At 36.7% G+C, this 22681-nt stretch overlaps 2 protein-coding genes across 2 annotated transcripts in view; one reads left to right on the top strand and one right to left on the bottom strand.

Annotated features, from left to right (window-relative positions):
• Positions 1–12638, bottom strand: part of MRPL13 (mitochondrial ribosomal protein L13) — a 47858-nt gene extending 35220 nt beyond the window's left edge. Inside the window, exons 1-2 of the mRNA XM_028090864.2 lie at positions 12426–12638; positions 8427–8550 (exon numbers count right to left, since the gene is read on the bottom strand). Coding sequence (XP_027946665.1) covers positions 8427–8550; positions 12426–12509 — 208 coding nt within the window. The 5' untranslated portion in view covers positions 12510–12638. The remainder of the gene's footprint in view (positions 1–8426; positions 8551–12425) is intronic.
• A 147-nt stretch (positions 12639–12785) lies between these two features.
• The window catches only part of MTBP (MDM2 binding protein), an 89521-nt gene continuing 79625 nt past the window's right edge, over positions 12786–22681 (top strand). The window contains exons 1-6 of the mRNA XM_028090846.2: positions 12786–12946; positions 13763–13843; positions 17920–17993; positions 18089–18237; positions 20083–20141; positions 22432–22576. Of these exons, the coding sequence (XP_027946647.1) occupies positions 12829–12946; positions 13763–13843; positions 17920–17993; positions 18089–18237; positions 20083–20141; positions 22432–22576 (626 nt within the window). The 5' untranslated portion in view covers positions 12786–12828. The remainder of the gene's footprint in view (positions 12947–13762; positions 13844–17919; positions 17994–18088; positions 18238–20082; positions 20142–22431; positions 22577–22681) is intronic.

The following is a 22681-nucleotide window of genomic DNA, read 5'->3' as shown; positions in this document are numbered from 1 at the left end:
TGCTATTCCCCAAAGCATTATTCCATTATTTCTATTCAAAACACACACACACACAATGTATACACAGATCCTCCAATCTTTTCTTTGTTCCATCCACTAGAAATACTCTCCTGATTTATTTCCACTTGCTAAATTTTATCCAAAAAATTTAAGTTCCACATAAATATCAAGTTCCAAAATAAATACCAGTCCTTCCATAAAGCCTTTCCTAATACCAAAGCCAACCTCCTTTGATTCCACAAAGATGCCTGAATTTCTCTTATGATACTGATTTAACCCTATCTTGTCCTATTGTTTGTACAATTTTATTCCCTCCACCTACATTATAAGCTTCCTTCTGAAGACTCTTAATGTAAACTCATATAATGGGAGTTACCAGTCACAGTGTTAAAAAAAAATTCCTGGTGTTCACTTTAATGTAAATAGGGCTTGTTCTATCACATCTGGCTCCCATTCAATTCCTTTCTGAGATTTCATGGGAGATACTCCTAGTTCTTACCTTAGAAATCAGACCATTCAAAATTGTCTGAGCTACTCAGACTCCATACAAGGGTAGATTCAGATGGAGATATATATAAGTTTGGCAGGATTCTCTTCCAAAATCTGCTTTATACTCCTTTTCCATTGATTGATTGATTAACCAACTTACTACTTACTAATGCTAGGTACTGTTCTTGATGTTGGGAATATAGCAATGAATACAACGGAAATCCCTGTTCATAATAAATCTTACATTCTAGTGGAATGAGCTAGACATTAAACAAACAAATAAGTAAATATACAATATGCCAAGAGCTGATAACTATAGGGGGATAAAGAGTAATACAGAAGTATTATTAATTGGTACAGGTTTTTGTGTTTTAATTTCTCTGGGACAAAGGCCCAAAAGTGCAACTGATATATGGTAAACTCATGTTTAGTTTTATAAGAAACTGCCATATTCTTTTCCAGACTGGCTATACCATTTTACATTCCTACCAGCAATGTGTAAGTAATCCAATTTCTTTGCATCATCACTAGCATTTTTATTGCCACTATTTTTTATTTTAGCTATTCTGATAGATATGTAGTGGTATCTCATTGTGGTTTTAATCTGTTCCCTAACGGCTAATAATGTTGAATTTTTTATGTGTTTATTTGCCAGCTGGTCACGTATTTTGCTCATTTTCTAATTACATGTTTATTTCCTGTGGGCTGTGTGGTTTTCAAATATTTCCCTTCAGCCTGTAGTTTGTCTTTTCATCCCCTTCACAGCGTCAAAGCCTTCTTTAAAAGTTCTTTGGTTTATTAAAAAAAAAAAAGAAGAAGAAGAAGAAGATAGCAGGAAGGGAAGAATGAAGGGGGGGAAATTGGAGGGAGAGATGAACCATGAGAGACTAAGGACTCTGAGAAACAAACTGAGGGTTCTAGAGGGGAGGGGGCGGGGGGAGGGGTTAGCCTGGTGATGGGTATTAAAGAGGGCACGTACTGCATGGAGCAGTGGGTGTTATACGCAAACAATAGATCATGGAACACTACATCAAAAACTAATGATGTATGGTGATCAACATAACATAATAATAAAAAAAATTAAAAAATGTAAATAGGGCTTGTTCTATCACGTCTGGCTCCCATTCAATTCCTTTCTTAGATTTCATGGGAGATACTTTGGTTTAGGAGCACCTGGGTGGCTCAGTCGGTTAAGTGTCTGCCTTTGGCTTGGGTCATGATCCCAGGGTAATGGGATGGAGCCCTGTTATCAGGCTCCCTGCTCAGCGGGAAGCCTGCTTCTCCCTCTCCCACTGCCTCTCCCCTTACTTGTGGGCATGCTCTCTCTCAAATAAATAAATAAAATCTTAAAAAAAATAAAAAAATAAAGTTCTTTGGTTTAGCTCGATGGTTTTAAAACTGTATTTGATACAGATGTCAGGTTCTGAGAAGGTGACTCACAGGAGCAAGGGTCCAGCATCTTCTCCCTCCTTCAGCCAGCACAGCACTGCTTTGTTTTGCTTTTTTAAAGATTTATTTATTTGAGAGATAGAGCACGTGGAGGGTGGGGGCAGAGGGAGAGAGAGTCTCAAGCAGACTCTGCGCTGAGCGTGGAGCCTGACATGGGGCTCTATTTCATGACCCTGAGATCATGACCTGAGTAGAAACCAAGAGTCAGACGCTTAACCAACTGCGCCACCCAGGCACCCCTGTGCAGCACTGTTTTTATATATTGGGTCTCCATACAAGATTTGGTTTGAGAAATGTTTGAAAAATAGCTATTTCAATTTAGTGATACATAACAAAATTGGCTTTGGCCATTATATTTTTTTCCAACCTTGAAAGATAAATGTCAAAATGCCTAGCTCAGTGTTATTTTTGGCATCCCTGAACTTGTGCATAGCCAATACGACCGACAACCATGTAGGTTACCACAAAATCTACTGAGTGTAAAGACACTGTGATAGGAATAAGGTGTGTTGTTCAAATTTATTGATAATATCTCAATATCTTCCAAAGGAGTTAAGTATTCTGGATGTAACCTGAAGCAAAACTCTCCTTCACTGTTTTGTATGATGATATTCTAGGAGCGGAAGAATAAATGTGTAATTAAGATTGCCAAATTAAAATGATGCAGTGATTGACATTTGAAATAAATTGACACTGAACTCGATAGTAAGAGAGAAAAATGTTAGCTGGCTAACTGTAAAAACAGCATCCTAAACTTTTTTATTTTCTAACAAGTCCTTACAAGATGTAAATAATACAAGGCAGAATGCTAGAGATTGGACTAGATCTAATCTAATCTTTGGTAAACTGGTGTGCTAGCATTTATAATGTTAAGAACTGTGTGCAACTTTTGTTTCATTTCATGTAGATCAGGAGTATTTTAGGATAATCTAATAATAACTCTAGAAAATGCTGAAGAAAAGTTTCTCTCTACTTCTTTTCTAATTTTTTATTTATTTTTAAAAGATTTTATTTACTTATTCGAGAGAGAGAGAGACAGAAAAAGCACGAGCAGGGAGAGGGGCAAAGGGAGGGGCACAAGGAGAAGCAGGCCCCCCGCTGAGCAGGGAGCCCAAGGTGGGGCTCAATCCCAGGACCCCCAGATCATGACCTGAGTGGAAGGCAGATACTTAACGGACTGAGCCACCCACGTATCCCTCTCTGCTTCTTATAAATGCTCATACAGTCCTCCTCAATTTTTTAATCTGTAAGCAGCAAAAAGAGTGGAATCCTCATGAAGAGTAAGTCATAATCCAAAAATTACCATGTGTTCTTTCTTTTCATTTATCAGTGACAAAGAAACAAGCTCAAAAAGCTCTCAGGTCCTAAATTCAGAAGGGCAGCTCTAATTAGAAAAGAGGAGAGAATGCTTTTCCTAGTTCCACGTCATTTCCAGCTTGACCCAGACCACATTTTCCATAAAAAATAATCCTGTAAGTGGAAGGTTGGTTTTCTACAACACTTGACAAAGTCCACTGGACCTATAAAGTAGTTCAAATATCGTATGTATCATGTTTAGATACATTATTGGTTAACTTTTATTTTTTATTTATTTATTTATTTTGTTGGCTAACTTTTATAATCACTCTAGGATATACGACCATCATTGATAGTATTATTTTTCTGGGAAACTGCATGTCAATTTTCAAAAAAACATGTTTACAGTGATTGTGAGCACATAATACATGCTTAATAAATGCTTATTAAACCAATGAATGTCAGAAATACGCTTACAACATGAGATGTTTGTAAGTTGAAAATTGCTTGCAATTTAAGTCTTGATTTTAGTGACATCTTGTGGATATAAAAAGTTTTGCTGATATGTTACATTTTAATTTTTTAGTGAAACAAAAATAACTCCATCTTTAAAATGTAAATTTTTAATTTCATAGAAAAGCTATTCTCCTCTACTAGAAAAGGATGACTGGACAGGCAGCCACAGAAGCTTGTCTGGTGTTCTAGCAGAATATTCTCATTAGGTACCTAAGGAATACTTTTGCAATAATGACCTGCTTATAGAATGCAGAACTTTAATTCAGTGAATAGATAAGTGCTATACTTTAAGGAAATCAGATTACTACTAATTATACTTTTCCCCAAATTTTGTACTGTTTGTATTTCTACAAAAACAATCTAAGAGATCTTGTGTATTACCTTGTTAATAACATTGCTAAGGTAAAAAAAAAAAATCAGCAGGAAAACACAGCTTAAGTGGCTAAGAATCACCACACTGCGGTGGAATGGGAAATTTACCTCTGAGGAAACAAGTCCCTGGGTTCTGGTCCCAGTTCTATTATAATATTGCAGCTGAGTGACAGTGAGAAAGTCACTTTATTCTTCTGATTTTAGTTTTCTCATCTATAAATGAGGCAGTTAAACAAAATATCTGAAGTCCTAAGGAATTAATTTCTATGACTTGGTAATTCTAGGACTACAGCATTCTCCTTGTCTGCCAAAAAAGAGATTTTTAAAGTAACGAGATTTCGAATTAGTCAAGCATAAGTCTGCTCATCACTATTTTACTTTGGAAGTACAGGTTCTCCTCATTATTCATGGATTCCACACTACGAATTTGCCTCTTCTCTTAAAATTTATTTTTAATCTCAATACCTGCGGTGCTTTCTTAGTCATTTGCAGACATGTGCACATGAGTGAAAAATCTGAGTGGCTTGATGCACTCGTTTCCAACTGAGGTCAAATAACGTAATGCACTGACTGTTCTCTTACTATAAACAAGTGTCCCTTTGTGGTCCATTTAGTGCTAGCTTTTTGGCATTTTTGTGCTTTTTAAAGTGACTTTACTTTTTAAATATCCCTCAAGTCTGATGCTCAAGGGCTGTGTAGTGTTCCTAAGTGCAAAAAGGCTCCAGTGTGTCTTACAAAGAAAATGTGTTAGATAAGCGTTGTTCAGTCATGAGTTACTCTGTGGTTGGCCGCAAGTTCAACAATATGTGTATTAAATAAGGTGTCTTTAAACAGAAACACATAAAACAAACAAGACTATGTATTGATTGGCTGACAAAAAATGCTGTGACCAGAGGCTCATAGGAACCTAACTCTGTGTCTCCCCCAGAAGCAACGATTTGGTGTTCACTCTCATTCAGCATTCGTGGTGACTTTAAAGAACGGAACTACAGCGAATAATGAGAATTGACTGTGCTTGTAAAACATTTTCTTAAAAGTGTCATTCCACAAAATGTTTCTGACAAGCATCTCTGAAGGACCAGACATTGTACTAAGGTGCCTGAAGAACAAAGATCAACATGACAGAATCCTTACATTCAAATTCTGTACTTAAAGATTTCACAGGTTGTGGGCTTACTTTGAAATTTTCATTAAGTGAAGAAAAAGATTAGAGCAGCAAGTATGAGAAATGGGGGAACTGGCAAATTCTTGCTCTTACACAAATCAAAGCATCTACAGGTCTCTTTCTCCTAGCTCCACAGATCCAAAATCTAACTTAGTTGAAATGCCAGAGCCCTGATTAAAAGTAACTTCTTCATTCTCAAAACTGGTATCCATGAATGCATATATCCACCAAAAAACATTTCATGCAGTCCAGCTATGTGTCAAACACCATTCTAGGCACTGGGCATATATAGCTGTGAAAAATTCAGGCAAAGTTCCTGTCCTCTTAGAACTTCATCTAGTAAAGGCTGGTGGATAATGCACATTTATATGGTATGTGTGATCAGTGAATGCTTTTTTTTTTAAAGGCAAGGTAAAGTATAATAAGTGAAAGGGGGAGCAGACAGAGGAATTGGGGAAGGCCTCTCTCAGGATATAAATGAGCAGAAATTTGAAAGATGTGAAGGAATAAGGCATAAATTTGGAAAATCCCATTCAGGCAGAGGGAACAAAATGTGAAAAGGCACTAAGGCAAAAATGTGTTGGCAGGTATATTAATGAAACAGTAGTAAGCCTTAGTGGATTACTCAAGGGAGGTAGGAAATAAATCAGGGAGATAATAGGGACCATACCATGTAGGTCCTTGTAGGGTACTGACATAATTTGGCTTTTCCTCTGATTCTCATTTGGAAAAGACAACTGTAACTGATCTGTGGAGAAAAGACCCTATTGGGGCAAGAGCAGAAGCAGGCAGATCAGTGAGGAGGCTTTTGGAATAACCCAGAATAGAGAGTACAGTGGTTTAAAATTACAGTAGAAGAGAGAGTTAATGAGAGGTGGCTAGATTTCAGATATATATATTTTCTCAGATATATATATTTCTTCAGGTATATTTTTTCATATATATAGATATATATTTTTTACAGGGAGTTGAAAAAGGGAAGTCACAAATGAAGCAAAGACTTCTGACTAGAGTAACTAAGAAAAAGAGTAAAGAAGGTGTTAATTGAGATTGGGAAACCAGAAGTAACAGGTTGGTTTGGGTGGGGGAAATCAGGAAGTACAACACCTCCAAGTTAAACACACATTAACATGCTGGAGATGTCTACCAGACACCTAAGAAGTTTGCTGAGTAGAAATGTGGTTATGTGAGTCTGGAATACAGGGAAAAGATAAAAAATGAAGATATAAATTTGGCAGCTAGAAGCATCAGAGAAGATAGAGATATGAAACTGAATGTGATTGCTTAAGGAATGTGAAGGGGTGCAAGGACCAGGTTCCAGGGTACTCCTAATTTTTAATGAGAGAAGACTGGGGAATTGGAAAGTTGAAAAGAACAAAAGGAACTGGGAAGGAGGAGTTAGCAAGAGAATGCATCCAAGAACAAATGGAGAATGTGTTTAAGAAGAAAGTTCTTTACATGAAAACTAGCCTGGACTCCCCAAAGGGGTAGCTGCAAGAAGAAAATAAGGATTATTCTATATTAAAAGGATTAAAGAAACATAACCAACTGAAGGCAATACATAAACCTTGGTTGGATTCTGGTCTTAAAAAAAAGTAACAGCTCTAAAGAACATTCTTGGAACTACTAAAGAAATCTGAAAATGTACTGGACATTAAATCATACAGTTAAATTATGTTTGTTTTGTTATGTGTAATAAGGGCATTTTGGTTACACGGGAGTATTCTTATTCTTAGGAGACACATGCTGAAGTATTCAGGGGGATTTATTATGACATCTGCAACTTATTTTGCAATGATTGAGTAAAAAATTATATGTTAAATTATATGTTAAAATGTTAATAACTGTGTAATCTAGGTGGAGGGTATAATTCACTGTACTATTCTTTGAGCTTTTCTGAAAATGTGAAAACGTTCACAGTAAAAGTTATAAAATTGTAAGGGACAAATAACTCAGTGGAAATATGGGCAAAAGACACGTATAGACATTTCCCAGAAGAAGAAATGATAAAAGGCCAATAAAGAGAAAAAGATACATAGCACCATTTGCAATCAGGACAATGCAAAACCATCAGGAGAGTGTATTTCACATCTACCAGAGTAGTCAAACTTAAAGAGAATGAAAATATCAAGTGTTACTGAAGATGAGGGATAATACAAACTCTGGTAGGACATCAGCGTTAAGACTAACTAGTTTCCTAAACACCTCTGAACCCAGTAACTTCTATCCTGTAAACAGGCCTCAGAGAAACTCATCCACATATGCACTGTAAAAAAGGTACAAGAATACTGACAGTAATATTGTTTGTAATGGTAAAAAAAAAAAAAAAAAAAATTGGAAATACCCCAAATGTTGAGTGTATGCGTATTTATTTCATCTTCATTATAACTGTTAATTTTCTTTAAAATATTACCTATATTTAAATATTAATTTATCTATATCTACACACTGTATATGTAACTTCATGTTTCAAAAAGCTAAAACTACGATCAATTGCCAAAAATGGTGTTGACAGGTCAAACAAGATGAAGAGTAAGAGCTAACACCTAGATCTTGCTGGGTGGGCCCTGAAGTCCCAGGTTAAGTGAAGTCAATCAAAACTATGCGTAACAAGCACAAGTCTTTTAGTATCAAAACAACTTTTTTCTTTTCTTTTGTATTGGAAAAAGGTTACAGAAAATCAAATCTATCAATTAAAAACAGTAAAGAGTAAACTTTCCATGTCCAGCTAGTTCTATCCATCTTCCTGGAGGAAAAGGTTTTTAGAAGAGAGGGCAAACTTATTTCTTCATTTTCAAAAATTCTCTATTCAAATGCACATTGCCATGTGAAGAAACATGTATAAGAGTGAACGTATAATTTATAGTCCCAATCAGGATATCTGAGAATGAAAGGAGGGCTACAGATAATTTTGCTGTTGTAATGGCATAAAATGGGGTTGTCTCAGGCAAACTGGTCTGTATGGTTTTCCTATGAATAAGCCAAATTCATTGTAGTGCCCCAGTAGGTTTTTTGCTGAATGGAACAAGGGATCCCAGGAAAAATGAGGTCCTTAGAAGCAGTTCAGTCAGACTTCTTCAAGATTCTATTCTGGTATGAAAATTATGGTTACTAGTGACAGATCTAAAATGATACTCACTCAGTTGATGGTATATAGGTTTATGCAATCCTTGAAGTTTAACTGATGCCATAGCAGCCAGTTTGCCAGGGGGCTGCATTTTCCCATCTAAGAGATACCAAACCCGAGCAAAAGTGGCCCATTGCTAGGGGGAAAAAAAATTTAAAAAGAGAGAAAACAAAGAAAATTCTAATTAAAATGGAAATAATCAAGTTTATTATTATATACCATCATGAGTATTCTATAGTTAATATTAATAATAAATCAATCACAAAGAGCCTTCATTTTGTATTCAATTCTATTTCTGGAAAAGGAGGGTCTTTTTTCACTATACAAAGATTAACACAGTAATTTTTCCTGCCTCCTTTTCTATCTGCAATATGGATGATGCTTTATCTAAAACATTTCAAAGATATATTTTCCTTTATATTATGACTTTTTTTGTATCGCATAAAATAGAATCTGGAATGGTAATGAGAAACTCTTATGAAAGTAGAAACTGTTTATAAAGGTCTTCAAAAATATTTTGAGACTAATAGATATTAAATTGAAAGATGAGTGACCAACTGGGAACTGAAGACTACTGAGAAGTTCAAATCCATGGGAGAATACAGTAACAGAATATAGCTGGACAAGTATAGATGGATGATGTTGAATAAACTTAAATTTTAAGTAGCTGCTTTAGACATCTTTAGGCTGCCTCAGGCATAAACCATTGTCTTTGCAGTATCCATCAGTAACTTCAAACTCTAAGAAAATTCCAGCCCAGAAAGATCTCAACCAGATGTTTTCTCTATCCACATACATAAGTTGCTGAACAATGCTGGAAAAAGTACAACCAGGCTAACTGGTTTTAGTTTAAAATTACAAACTTCAAATCGGCTTCTAAACTGCTCACCATTTCTGTTTTTCTCTCTCACTTTTCTAGTTTCTACCTTGTTCTCCTCACATATCTTTTGTCAGATTTACCTCAAGTATTTCATATATTTTTTAAATTTTTATTGTTATGTTAATCACCATACGTTTTTGATGTAGTGATCCATGATTCATTGTTTGTGTATAACACCCAGTGCTCCACGCAGAACGTGCCCTCTTTAATACCCATCACCAGGCTAACCCATCCTCCCACCCCCCTCCCCTCTAGAACCCTCAGTTTGTTTCTCAGAGTCCATAGTCTCTCATGGTTCGTCTCCCCCTCCGATTTCCCCCCTTCATTCTTCCCCTCCTGCTTTTTTTTTTTTTTTTTAACATGTATTGAATTATTTGTTTCAGAGGTACAGGTCTGTGATCCAACAGTCTTACACAATTCACAGCACTCACCATAGCACATACCCTCCCCAATGTCTATCACCCAGTCACGCCATCCCTCCCACCCCCCTACCACTCCAGCAACCCTCAGTTTGTTTCCTGAGATTAAGAATTCCTCATATCAGTGAGGTCATATGATACATGTCTTTCTCTGATTGACTTATTTCGCTCAGCATAACACCCTCCAGTTCCATCCATGTCGTATATTTCATATATTTTGATGTCACTGTAAATGGTATTGTATTTTTAATTTAAATTTGATTGATTGTTGCTAGTATATGGAAATACACTTCATTTTTTGCATGCTGCTCTTGTAACCTGCAACCCTGCTAAACTTATTTATCAGATCTAGTAGCTTTTCTTAGATTCCATCTGATTTTTTACATAGAAAATCATGTTCTTTGCAAATAAAGACAGCTTTTAGCCCATACCCTTTCCCTAGTACTCTCAGTTTAGGACTAACTAAGAAAAATTCAAACAGTGGGAACTGTATAGGACAATCTTTTGTCTTCAGTAAATTGCAAAGGAAAAAAAATAGGAAAAAGAACCAATTTATTAAGAGAGAACTAAAAAACAGGAAATTATTAATTCTAGATCCTAAAACCAAAGGAACAGTAGAAATATTATGTATTTCTTTTTTTTAAAGATTTTATTTATTTGACAGAGAGAAATTGACAGCAAGAGGAGGGGGGAGAGGGAGAGGAAAAAGCAGACTCCCCGCTAAGCAGGGAGCCCAATGCAGGGCTTGATCCCAGGCCCCAGGACCATGACCTGAGCTGAAGGCAGAAGCTTAACTGGCTGAGCCACCCAGTTTTTATGTATTTCTATATTTTATGTATTTTTATGTTTTCTATATTTTTATTTTATGTATTTCTGTAACAAATTTTATGTATTTCTATAACACATATGAGAAAATTGAACATACTACTCATTTGAGATTAAGGAATTATAATTAATTTTTCTTTTGTCTTTGATAAATGGTATTGGGATTATATTTTTTAAAAGAATCCTTATCTTGTAGAGAACATATTGAATTCTTTACTTACGAAATAACAGGAGTCTGAGATTCACCTCAAATTCATAAGGAAAGGAAAGAAGTGAATGGAGATACAGAGGAAATAATATTGGCTATGAGGTTTTTGAAACTGGGTGATACCTACTTTTATATGTGATTGAAATTCTCCATAATAAAGTTAAAGAAGAAGAACAACAACAAACCCTCCTGACCGCACTTAGCCACTGCTTCATTTCTTTCCTCTCCTTTGTGGCAACATTTTTCCAAAGAGGTTGTCTTTACTCCTCATTCTCTCTCTTCAACCTACTCCAACCTGGCTTTTGCCCTCCCACACTCATCGCCCTCACTCTACCGCCTGCCAAAGTTACCAGGACCTTCATGTCACTAAATCCACTGTTCAATTCTAAGCTTCAGTATAGGTGATCATTTCCTCCTCCTGGGTATTCTTTCCTCACTTGATTTCCAGGACACCACCCTCTGTTGGTGTTTTTTCCTACTTTGCTTCTTCTCTTACCTCTTGTGTCTGAAATGTTGAAATGTCCCAGAATTCAGTTCTTGGTCCTTCTCTCTTCTCAACATACACTTCCTCAAAGACTACATCCAGACTCATGTGTTGAAATGCCATTTTCATGCTCAGGACTCTCAAATGTAGAAATTTACATCTCTAGCCTGGACCTTTTCCCCCCAACTCTACACTTGTATTCAATTGTCCACTTGGCACCTGCCCAACAGTGCTTTTTAAACCATATGTAGCAAAGATTAGTTTTTCCCCATTCCATTGCAGATCAATTATTCTGACTAAAAATAATCCCAAACTTTGTTTAAAAAAATTAAAATACTGCTATATCATCAAATTGCTATAAAAGTTTTAAAATGTTTAAGCTTATTTCCTGTATATGCCTCATCCAAGAGAGGTAACCAACAGTTCAAGAAAGCAATCACACTTGGAGCAGGACTTGGCTAAGAAGCATCTCAGTCAGACCAACATACCCAAAACTGAACTGCTCTTCCACCTGAAACCTGCTTCAATTTCAGTCTTCCCTATCTCAGCTGACGGCACACCCTTCCAGTTATGGAAACAAAAAACCTTGGAGTAACCCTTGTTTCTTCTTTTGTGGTCAGTTCACATTCAATTCTTCAGGAAATCCTTCTGGCCCCACCTTCAAACAGAACCAGACCACTTTTCAACACTATACTGTTACTAGTTTGGTTTGTGCCACCATCATGTCCAGCCTGGATTACTGCAGTTGGTCTCCAAATGGATTCTTTGTTTCTATCTTCCATCAATCCCCATCTCTGAAAAGTCTAAACTCAGCGGCCAGAGTGCTCCTTTTAACACCTAAATGACATCATGTTACTACCTGGCTCCAAATCTTTCAATGGGTCCTCATTTTACTCAGTAACGAACAAATTCTCACAATGATCTACAATGCCCTATCTGATCCTCCTTATTACCTCTGACCTTCTCTCCGAATACTCTTTCGCGGGGGGAGCGGGGGGGACATGAAAAGGTCTGGCTGAAAAGAGAAAAGTGCCGAAGAGAACAGCGAGCAGTAGCCAGAATCACGACCCTCGTATATGCTTTCTCGAGGCATCCTGGCTTTCCTGCCGGCTCAGCATCACTAAATCCACCCGAGCCACTGACTTCCTTCTGCCAGTGTAATGAATTCCATCAAGCTACAAGAGTTCGAGCTCACCTGGGGTGCCTTGGAGAAACTCGACATGTTTCCCCCACCAGCAGGACCGTCCTTTGCGCAGGATCCAAGGCCAGACCTCAGCATCACTAGCCCGGCGGGAAACGTATAAACCCAAGCATGACAGTTCCTAGGCCAGCCAGGCCTCGTCAGCTTCTCTGCTCTTCCTGGGTCTCCTCCAATCTTCCCGTGTTAGCAGTTTCATCATGAAAGGAGGAACTAATGCAGGTATTGAGAGAATAACTCCCCCAAAAGAACCCACCGGCCGGAAAAGCTGCAGCAAACAGACGGAGGGCGCACAATTCCCAGCCGACCAAAAGTGGAAGGGAACCGGAAATATATCAGTAGCGCGCGACTGTTTGGATGTGGAAACCGGGACTTGAAACATTAGTTCAGCTCTAAGGAGATGGATCGGTACCTACTCCTTGTGATCTGGGGAGAAGGAAAAGTCCAGTCCGCAGCGGGTGGGGAAGCGGAGCATGGGCCCCGGGAGTTGTCCGTGGAGGGTACCGAGAAGCTGCCGGGTAAGCGCGGGGCTGAGAAAGAGCGGGAACGGCTTCGGGGGAGGGAAGAAATTTAAGTTTGAGATCCAGTTCTGCAGGGGAAGGACCTATCTCGAGTTCTCCCGGGGATTTGTTTCTCTCTGGGATCGGCCCAATAAGGGCTGACAAATGTCGTTATCTTAATAGAAAAATAGGGACAAATTTGTGGATGCAAAATCCCAGCGCTCAGAAGTTCTTGGCACAGTAAAAATTTAACTGAGCAATTCTCTGTGCTTTAGGAGTGGAATGTCTGCTTGTTGGAAATATATGCATTCAGTAGTGTTTCCGCCTCCTGTGTGTTCCAAATGCAGGTAATACAGAAGGGAACAAGATGGAAAAGGGGCTTACTCTCCTAGAGTTTACCATCCTAATGGGAGGAGACATCCTACACATAAACTAAGCTAAAAAAAAAAAATGGTAAATTTAAAACAGTTGTAACCGTTTGAGATTGCACTCCTTTTTTGCGGTTTCTGTCTAATCCGTATTCCACTTTATTTGTTTTGATTGGGCAAGCATTTTGAGGAGAAAACGTATGTGGTTGTATACAGAGTATTGTGGCAGAGTTTCCCTTCTCCGTTTAAAATTATTCTTTCGGGGGATTTTTGGATTTGTGTTAACTGGCTAGCATGTACAAACTGGGCGTCTTTCTTCTCTGTTTGCATTTATTATATTGAAACTAGAAAATGTGTAGTTCTTTTATGTACAGTATAATGTTCTTGAGAGTCTCTGATGGTGAAATTGGAATGGGCCTAGATTACATAACTCTTGAGCCCACTGAGTTAGTCTTTTCTTTTTCAGACTTAACAGCAGCAAATGTTTATCATCTCCTGAAAAGAAGCATTAGTGCTTCAATGAATCCAGAAGATAGTACTTTTCCCGGTAAGTATAGCACAAACCCCTTATTTCTCTGACACTGCATTTGTATTGGTAGTAAATTTAATTAATTTGGTCACTTAAAGGTACAAGGCATATTTGTTGACTGTGCATAAGCCACTGGGATAGGGAATTAAGGAAATACAAACCTGAAAAAGATGATATCCCTCTCTTCTTTCTGCTTCAGTGTAATCAAATTGTATGGAAATTACTTTAGGTTCTCAGCTTGACTTTTGTGCCCTTTATGGGATTTTTTTGCCCATCTTTAGTTCCATATAAAATAGGGTAATGTGGCATTTTAGAAGGATTTGCGATTTTGTCCTGAGTACAAATACATTAATGCTCTTACACCCATTTCTTACCATTTCTTTCCACCCTTACCTCCTACAGATTCTCTTTAAAGCACTTCATAATTGTTAAACACAGTGATCCTTTCTCCATTCTTATCTGTTTTAACTTTTTCTAAGTATTTGGCTTTTTTGACCGCACCTTTGCTCTTATAAAAATCTTTCTTCCTGTGGTTTCTATTAGCATTATACAGATCCATCTATTTATTTTTTGATAGTTATCTTCTCTTTCACTTCCTCTTCTTGGCCCCTTGCGAGTGTCTTTCAAAGGCTCAGAGAAAAGAGATAACCAAAACAGGCCAAGGCCTAAAAGCTGAAGGAAGCTTCTGAAGATGCTAGGGATAGGGGGCTCATTTTGATAACGTAATTCTCATGACTGTACTCTATGATCCTTTCTCTCTTCTTTCATTAGAGAACCTCTTGTCTGTCAGGTTTAAACTGTCACCCTTGGGAAGTTATTTCTAGTTTTGTGCTGCCCTAGTCCTTTGCCCAGTTGCAGTAGTACTCATTAAATTTTCAAGTTGGTATAATTTAAGTCAGTACTGCTATTACTGCAAGAAAGATTTTCTTTCACTTGTGCCTTGAAAGTATACATTAAAGAGCTATTGGGAGCATTCTAGGAATTCTAATTGATAAATTTATCTAAATGATAAATTTCACTTCCTGTTTGGGTGGATAGACATTTCTTAATCCAGGCAGTCCTTGTTTGCCCAGTAATCTGGGACTATGTAAGTGATTGCACACTAAAGCCCCGCTAAGCAATCCTAATATAATCAATGGGGAAAAAATCACAATTGTTCCATGACATTTTTTGTCAAAACATTAAAAAGTCTCTCACTGGTTATACATGTAGAAGAAATGGGGGAAAAAAAACCCAGTAAAACTAATAGTTATTTCATAGGCTGTAATTTGAAGCATTGGAAGCATTGAGAATTAAAGTGTTTCTTCTTCTTCTTCTTTTTTTTTTTTTGTAAAAACTTTATCAGAAGTGGTTTGAACAGTTCTTGTCACTTTCTTGTCAACATACAATTTAGGATATAGAGTGAGCATCTCTTCTATGTTTCGGTGAATTGCTGTACTCCCAAGTTTGTGTTAGCTTCCAGTGTTTTATCCTTTGCACTTTTAATGTCATGAAATATCTCTGAGTTCCTTTAGTGCAAAGGTATTTGCCAACGTCATTTTTCTCTGAGATGTCTTCATCCTTTTCATCAGTGTTTTTATCACAGCAGCTATTTCTAGAATCCAATTACATTAGATTGGAATATCACTTTGTGTTTTTTGCTGCGCTTTCATCTTTTTTTTTTCCTTTTGCCCATTTCCTCTTACTATTATCCAATTCTCTATAATATGTGGATTTAGCACTGGGAGACAAGAAGGAAACACAATTACATACTTGTCCTCTATTCATATGAACTGAATAACAGATGTGCAGTGACCAGTCAACAAACTTGGAAAGTAGCGATGCGATTGGTCACTGAGCATGATACACATCTTTGATTTATGTATTGATTTGTGATCCGAGAAGCTAGCAGTGAAGTTTCACTTTATGCAATTACGGTTAATTAATAAACCTTGGTAACTGGAGTTTGAACCATGTTTTGGGGGACCAGGAATTATTGAAACCATGGTAACTGAAATCTGCATATCAGAACCATGCAAAGAAAGAACTGCTCATATTGAATTTCTTACCCTGAGAGCATTATTGCTTTGTGTAATATGGCAAATTTGAGAAACTGGAAGTGCATTATGATTATAATTGAGCTAAGGCTGGAGAGGTAGGTGTAGCTATGTGGAGGACTTTGTAAATCATGTTGGGGTGTTTGGACTTTATCATAATAATAATTAGCCATTAAAGGCTTTAATGAAGGAAGAGACGTGCCATCTGTTAGTGAAGTATTCTGGCTACAGTAGAGTTGACAAATTTGAGAAAAGTGTAGTTATGAAGGGGCTGCTGCAGAAGACCAGCAGAGAAATAAGAGAGGCAGTCAGGGTAGAGGAAAATGGATAGATCTGAAGGAAATTACAGAGGTAGAATCCACCTGACTGAGTGTTGCATTGGTGTGATTTAGGAGAAGGGAAGAGGGAGAAAGCAATCAAGTGACATTAGGTTTCTGGCTTGGCTGTAGGGCAGATGGTGGCATTTAGTGAGATAAGAGAATTAGGTTTTGAGGGACTAAGACAAGTCCAGTTTAGAACATGTACATACTCTAAACAGTTGCCTATAAGATGTCAAAGTGAAAATGTTCTGTAAAAGTTGGATACCTGTGTCCGGAACTCAAAAGGCTGGAGATAAAAAAGATTATAGAATCATCATATATAGATGTCAGTTCAAGCTGTGAGAGAGGATGGGATTGTTTATGGACAGTGAAAAGAGCAGAAAATTTTGAACTGAATCCCAGTATTTAAAGGAACTGAGCACTGGTTTTTAAAGGCATGAGGAGCACCTGGAAAGATAGCTTCCACAGAAGCCAAGTGTTTTAAGGGAGAAAGATGACAACTGTGTCATCTTTGATTCCTTTCTTACTCTTATGTTAAGAGGTCAAGTAACAACAGCCATAAGAGCTGCCACGTTTAGTAACATGCTAGTTATTGTATGCCTGTAGTTACAGTGGCATATTGGAGACCAAAAAAAAAAAAAAAACCAGATTGAAGTGGATTTAGAGGGGAGTAGAAAATGTGATGAGGAAATAGGGACAGTCAAGTGTAGACAATACTTTCAGTTTATCCTTGAAGAAGAGTAAAGAAATAGTACCGTCTAGCAAAGGGAGGTGATTTAAAAGAGATTTTTTTTTTCCTCTAACTTGAGGAATATCTGTGCAAACTTAAATGCTAATGGGAAGGAACTGACAGAGGAAGAGAGCTTGAAGGTGCAAGAAAGATCGTCTGATCAGGGGTTTGGGGGTCCCAGTGGAAGTCTGAGGGATAACATTGAATTGAAAGGGCAGTACTCCTCACGTACTCACAGAAAGTAATGAGGAAAGCCTAATGGGAATGCGAGTAGTGTCCTGTGTTTGCTGACAGCATGTTTGGGAGTAATTACCTAATAATGATTTCTATTTTCTTAAGGAAGTAGGAGGTAAAGTCTTTTGCTGAGGCTGTTGGCAGAAAGCGGTAATTAGCACTTAGCATGTTACCTAGCTCCCAGGAGTTAAGCTTCATTTCTCCTCTCTCCTGTGAATCCAATTTCTTTACATAGTTCTACATTCTTCGTGGCTCTAAATTGACATGCACCCTGGAGATGACCCTTAAGTTCATATCCTCATGTAACATTCTGGTCTCCAAGAAGAGGATCTTCCCTACACTTAAGCTGTAGTTGTATCTCCTCTCTCTCTAGCCAGGATGAACCAGACCTTCATGGTCTTTGAAGAGGGAATCGTTTTTCGTAAAATGACTTACACACTTTTGTGTGACTCAGTAGTAATTGAGTGGGTGTATTTTTTTGGTAGACTTTAGTGTTTAAAATGGTGAATAAAATAGTATGGATTTTGATTTTGACAAAATAAAAGTGTTCATTGTGAGTGAATAATTTTGCTCTTTAGGCAGATTGTTCTTTTGAATTTTTATAGATTTTAAAAAGATCCACATTATGTAAATGCATAGATACACACACACATATCTTAAAGAGCTATATAATATGTATCAAAAATTATATAATTCTCTAAGTATAAATGCTATAACATCTGGTTATTTGTGGTGGTATGCCTTTCTTCTAATAAGCATGGTTTTATTTTCAAGCATGTTCAGTAGGCGGTATACCTGGTTCCAGGAAGTGGTTCTTTGCAGTGCAGGCAATATGTGGATTTTATCAGGTAACAGAAATAAAAAAATAGCCATTAGTAAATGTCTTTGTTAATATAAATAATTTCAGGAACCCATCATTTAATGCAGTCTTTTCATGTATTAGTTTTGCAGTTCTGACTGGGAAGAGATACATTTTGGTATGGAAAAAGATGAAATTGAGGATGTTCTTCAAACAAATATTGAAGAATGCTTGAGTGCTGAGTGTTTTGAGGAAGAAGATAGTAATAGCAGAGAATCATTATTCTTGGCTGAGTATGCTTATAATAGCTTACTTTCTATAATATCTTTCTATAATGTCTTTAAAATACTTAACATAGACAGTATTTTATCCACAAGAGTGAAGATTAAATGTTTTAGCAGCTATCAAAAGAGAATTTTAGTTAATTGAAATTGTCAATTCTTTATCTTGGCAGATAGGCAATTTGGGCCTTTTATTTGAATAAAACTATTTAAAATGGAAAAATGGGCATCTGAAAATGTTTAGTTTCTCAAGCTGAGAAAATTGAAGGAATCATAAAAAGTGATACTCTAATTAATGTCACTGTCCCTTTTTTTTTTAAGATTTTATTTATTCATTTGAAAGAGAGCAAGCACAAGCAGGGGGAGCAACAGACAGAGGGAGAGAGAGAGAAGCAGTTTCACCCAGCAGGAGCCCTACGCGGGGCTCTATCTCAGGACCCTGGGGTCATGACCTGAGTTGAAGGCAGACGCTTCACGACTGAGCCACCCAGACACCCCAATATGTCACTTTCTTAAAGATGAATTCTGCCTGATTATGAATTTTAAGAGCTTGACTAGAAACTTTATTTAAGATTAATAACTGGCATTCAAACTCAAACTCTAAAAGTATGATTTTCATTTTGCTATTTGAGGTTGAAATATATGATTTTGTCAATTTATGTATATCTTGAACACTTAGACACCTTTAAAATGCATAGGGTTTCTGAGGATTATATAGACCATTGGGTTCACTTTCAGGTTTTTTGAAGTGTGGTATAATATACAAGTTGGTACAAGTTGGCCCAGGTGATGTAAGTTGTGATTATTTTTTTCTTCATGAAATAGCCCTTACTCGTAATTAATATCTTTCATTTTAGTCTTCCACAGTATTTCATTACAAAATCCCACTTTTGTTTATTGTTGGAGTCACATATTACAATATTTCTATAAATTACTGGAGACTTTAAAAATTCTGTTTTCCTCTTTTCAAATTATATTTGTATGATTAATGAAAGGAGATCTTACAGAACTGAGCAAAGGTTATTGAACCAGGAGTCATTAGAGGTAGTTTCTAGTTACATGATCGTGGGCCAGTCACTCCATTTTTCTAATTCTTTATTTTCTTGTCCGCAAAGTGTTGAGATCCTTTCAGGTGATTTCTAAGCTGGCTGCCAGCCTTAGAGTTCTTATCATCCCATGTTTCCCACCATTACTAAAAGAGTGTACATGTAATTATTTCTAGTAAGTGACCTAATAATTATTTCCACAAGAGGGAGCTTGAAAACTATTTTTAACATAAGATGCCTTAGGTTTTCTAGACAATGGCAGGTTTGTAATAAAGGATTTAAGTAACTTTATATTATATAATAAACTTTTGAGAAAAAAATCATCATTTGGATAAAAGAAAAGATTTTGAAGAATTGGAGGACATCATCATATTTTCCATACAGGGCTATAGTATGCCATTCAGAGAAAAGCAGTAGCCTTCTTTATTAAACCCTTAGCAATACTTACTTTTAGAGTTCAGCAAAATGTTTGGTCTACTGGTTATGATTTATGTTTAATATACTAGATATAATTTAGAGTTTTTCCCCCCTCTTTTGTTAGTATTGTTTGTTTTTGATGGTGTGGCTAAAAACTTGGACTCAGTGTTTGAATCTTAGCTTCTACACCTACTAGTTATGTGGCTGGAGCAAATTATTTAAAATAAGGATAATAATAATAGTAGTGCTCCATGGATTGTCATGAAGATCAAATAAGATAATGCATTTAACATACTTAATAGTGTCTGGCACATAGGCCCATTTAATTAATATTACCTATCATTATTATATGTAATGTGTGGGTGTGTTTTTCTAACTTACCCTTTTATTTTAGCCTATATGAAGAATCTGCAGAAAATTTGCATCAGCTGTCCGATAAACTTCCCGCTCCTGGTAATTATTTATGACTTTTCAATAATCTTTTTAAAGATTTTATTTATTTATTTGACAGAGAGAGACACAGTGAGAGAGGGAACACAAGCAGAGGGGGTGGGAGAGGGAGAAGCAGGCTTCCCGCGGAGCAGGGAGCCCGATGTGGGGCTCGATCCCCAGGACCCTGGGATCATGACCTGAGCCGAAGGCAGACGCTTAATGACTGAGCCACCCAGGCGCCCCATGTTTTCAATAATTTATATCTTATCTTACACTTTCTATGAATGAGTGATGAATTCAGTCTTTATGCTAGTGTCCTCACTTCTAATTTCAGAATTCAAAATGAAAAAAAAAATTTTTAGAGGGAGGGAAAGGACAGAGGGAAAGGGAGAGAGAGAATCCTAAGCAGGCTCCCTGCCCAGTACGGAGCCCAATGTGGGGCTCCATCTCAGGACCCTGATATCATGACCTGAGCTGAACTCAGGAGTCAGATGCTCAACCGACTGAGCCACCCAGGCACTCTGAAAAATAATTTTTTAATTGAAGTTGATACAAAACACGCTTTAATAAAGTATATTACTGAGACATTACAGTTCTCTTAATTGTTTTTATTTAGTTAGACAGAAATTAGAACTTAGAAAATTAAATACCCATCTCAGTTTCCTTATGTAGTTATTACTGTGGAATGTTTCCACTACATACCATTGTTTTCCACAGTATGTTCTATAGAATACTAGTCCTATGAATACCTTTAGGGGAAAGAAGTTCTTTAACCTAGATCATTTGGATAACATTCTTATAAGGTGTGAGGCCACTATATACATTATCAGATAGAAAGTTATACAGTAAGGGCACCTGGGTGGCTCAGATGGTTAAGCATCTACCTCTGGTTCAGGTCATGATCCCAGGGTCCTGGGATCAAGCCCTGCAACTGGCTCCTGGCTCATTAGGGAAGCTGCTTCTCCCCCGCTCATGTTCTCTCTCTCTGTATCTCTGTGTCTCAAATGAATAAATAAAAATCTTTAAAAAAATAAAAAAAAGTTATACAGTAAAAGAACCCTTTATTCAGCATTTTGTTTTTAAAGATTTTATTTATTATTTGAAAGAGCATGAGAGAGGGTACAAGTGGTGGAGAGAGAGAAGCAGGCTCCCCACTGAGCGGGGAGCCCGATGCGTGGCTCGATCCCAGGACCCTGGGATCATGACCCAAGCCGAAGGCAGCACTTAACTGATTGAGCCACCCAGCATTTTTTTACAAAGCCTCCCCCTTTTTTTTACTATAATGGAAAGCATATTTTATGAAATACTGCATCATACTATTCTTAAAACTTTATTCTGTCTTAAATTTATCTTTGTGTCAAGTAGCTGGTGTCTAAAGTGGGGTACAATTTGGCATCTATAAATAATTTTGAAGAGTGTTCTTGAATATTGTCATCATTGAAAGTCATTTATTAAGTAGATATTTGTTGCATCTATTGTACCTCATGTACTAGGAGCTGAGTATATGATGATGAGTAAAGCATATGTGATTACCATGAAGGACATGATAGCTCATCATCTAATCCTTATATTCAAGATCCTATTTTAGCGTAAAGGTCCCACATGGAAAATAAACTGAATACATAGATAAATAAATATCAGTTTTTTAAATGAAAAGTGTCAAATTCAGAATATGCATTGAAACATACAGTTGCTGTTTTGGCAAATTAGAATGCTTTCATTATCAAATTTCTATTTTGTTTCTGTTTTATTTATATTATCTTGGTCCTTTGGTAAATTTATAATTTTATAAAAAATGAAGTTTCATGCAGTTATACTTTTTTTCTTAGGAACTAATGATGTCAGTATAATTGAGTTTTCTGAGTGTTTTATTGTCCTATAAAAAGTAATAATTTATTTGAACATTACAATTTTATATTAATTCATTCCCTTTTGTATAAATTAAGTACAGAAAAATATACTGAAATTGCCCAGTTTTTTTTTTCCTCTGTTCAGTACAACAATAGCATTGATGATCCCAAGAGCAATATATATAATTAAGCACTGGTACATAATTGGCAAGTAATTATGATAGACTCCATTGTTTCCTGGTGTATGCTAGCTATTTCAAGATAACATGGCTTTAAATCAATGATGAACATTTGGAAATTTTGAACTCCTAAAGATGTGTATTGTTTTGAAGAATTTCAGAAATTAAAGTTAAAATCCTTCTTTGTATTCTAAATAAATGTAAAATTCAATTTTTTAGGGTACATTTTGAGACATTTCTCATTTTCAGAAAAATTACGACAATGCCTTATTCTCTTTCTAGGTAGAGCAATGCTAGATATAATACTGTTGCCTTCTGACAAAGATCCTCCTAAATTGAAAGACTGTCTACCTACTGTGGGAGCACTAAAACATTTGAAGGAATGGTATTCAGCAAAGATTACTATAGCAGGAAATCATTGTGAAATGTAAGCTGTTTTGTTTGTATTTGTTCTCAGTGTTATCTGTTTTTACAATTAGCATGGTATCCTGTTTTTAATAGACTTATGATTTGAGGTTTTTTTTTTAATGTG

This window comes from Eumetopias jubatus, unplaced genomic scaffold, assembly GCF_037043125.1.
Source record: "Eumetopias jubatus isolate StellerSeaLion01/CBP00866 unplaced genomic scaffold, mEumJub1_p1.0 scaffold_4, whole genome shotgun sequence".
NCBI classification, from domain to species: domain Eukaryota; kingdom Metazoa; phylum Chordata; class Mammalia; order Carnivora; family Otariidae; genus Eumetopias; species Eumetopias jubatus.
The sequence above is the reverse complement of the archived record's forward strand: the minus strand, read 5'-3'. Positions and strand labels throughout refer to the sequence as shown.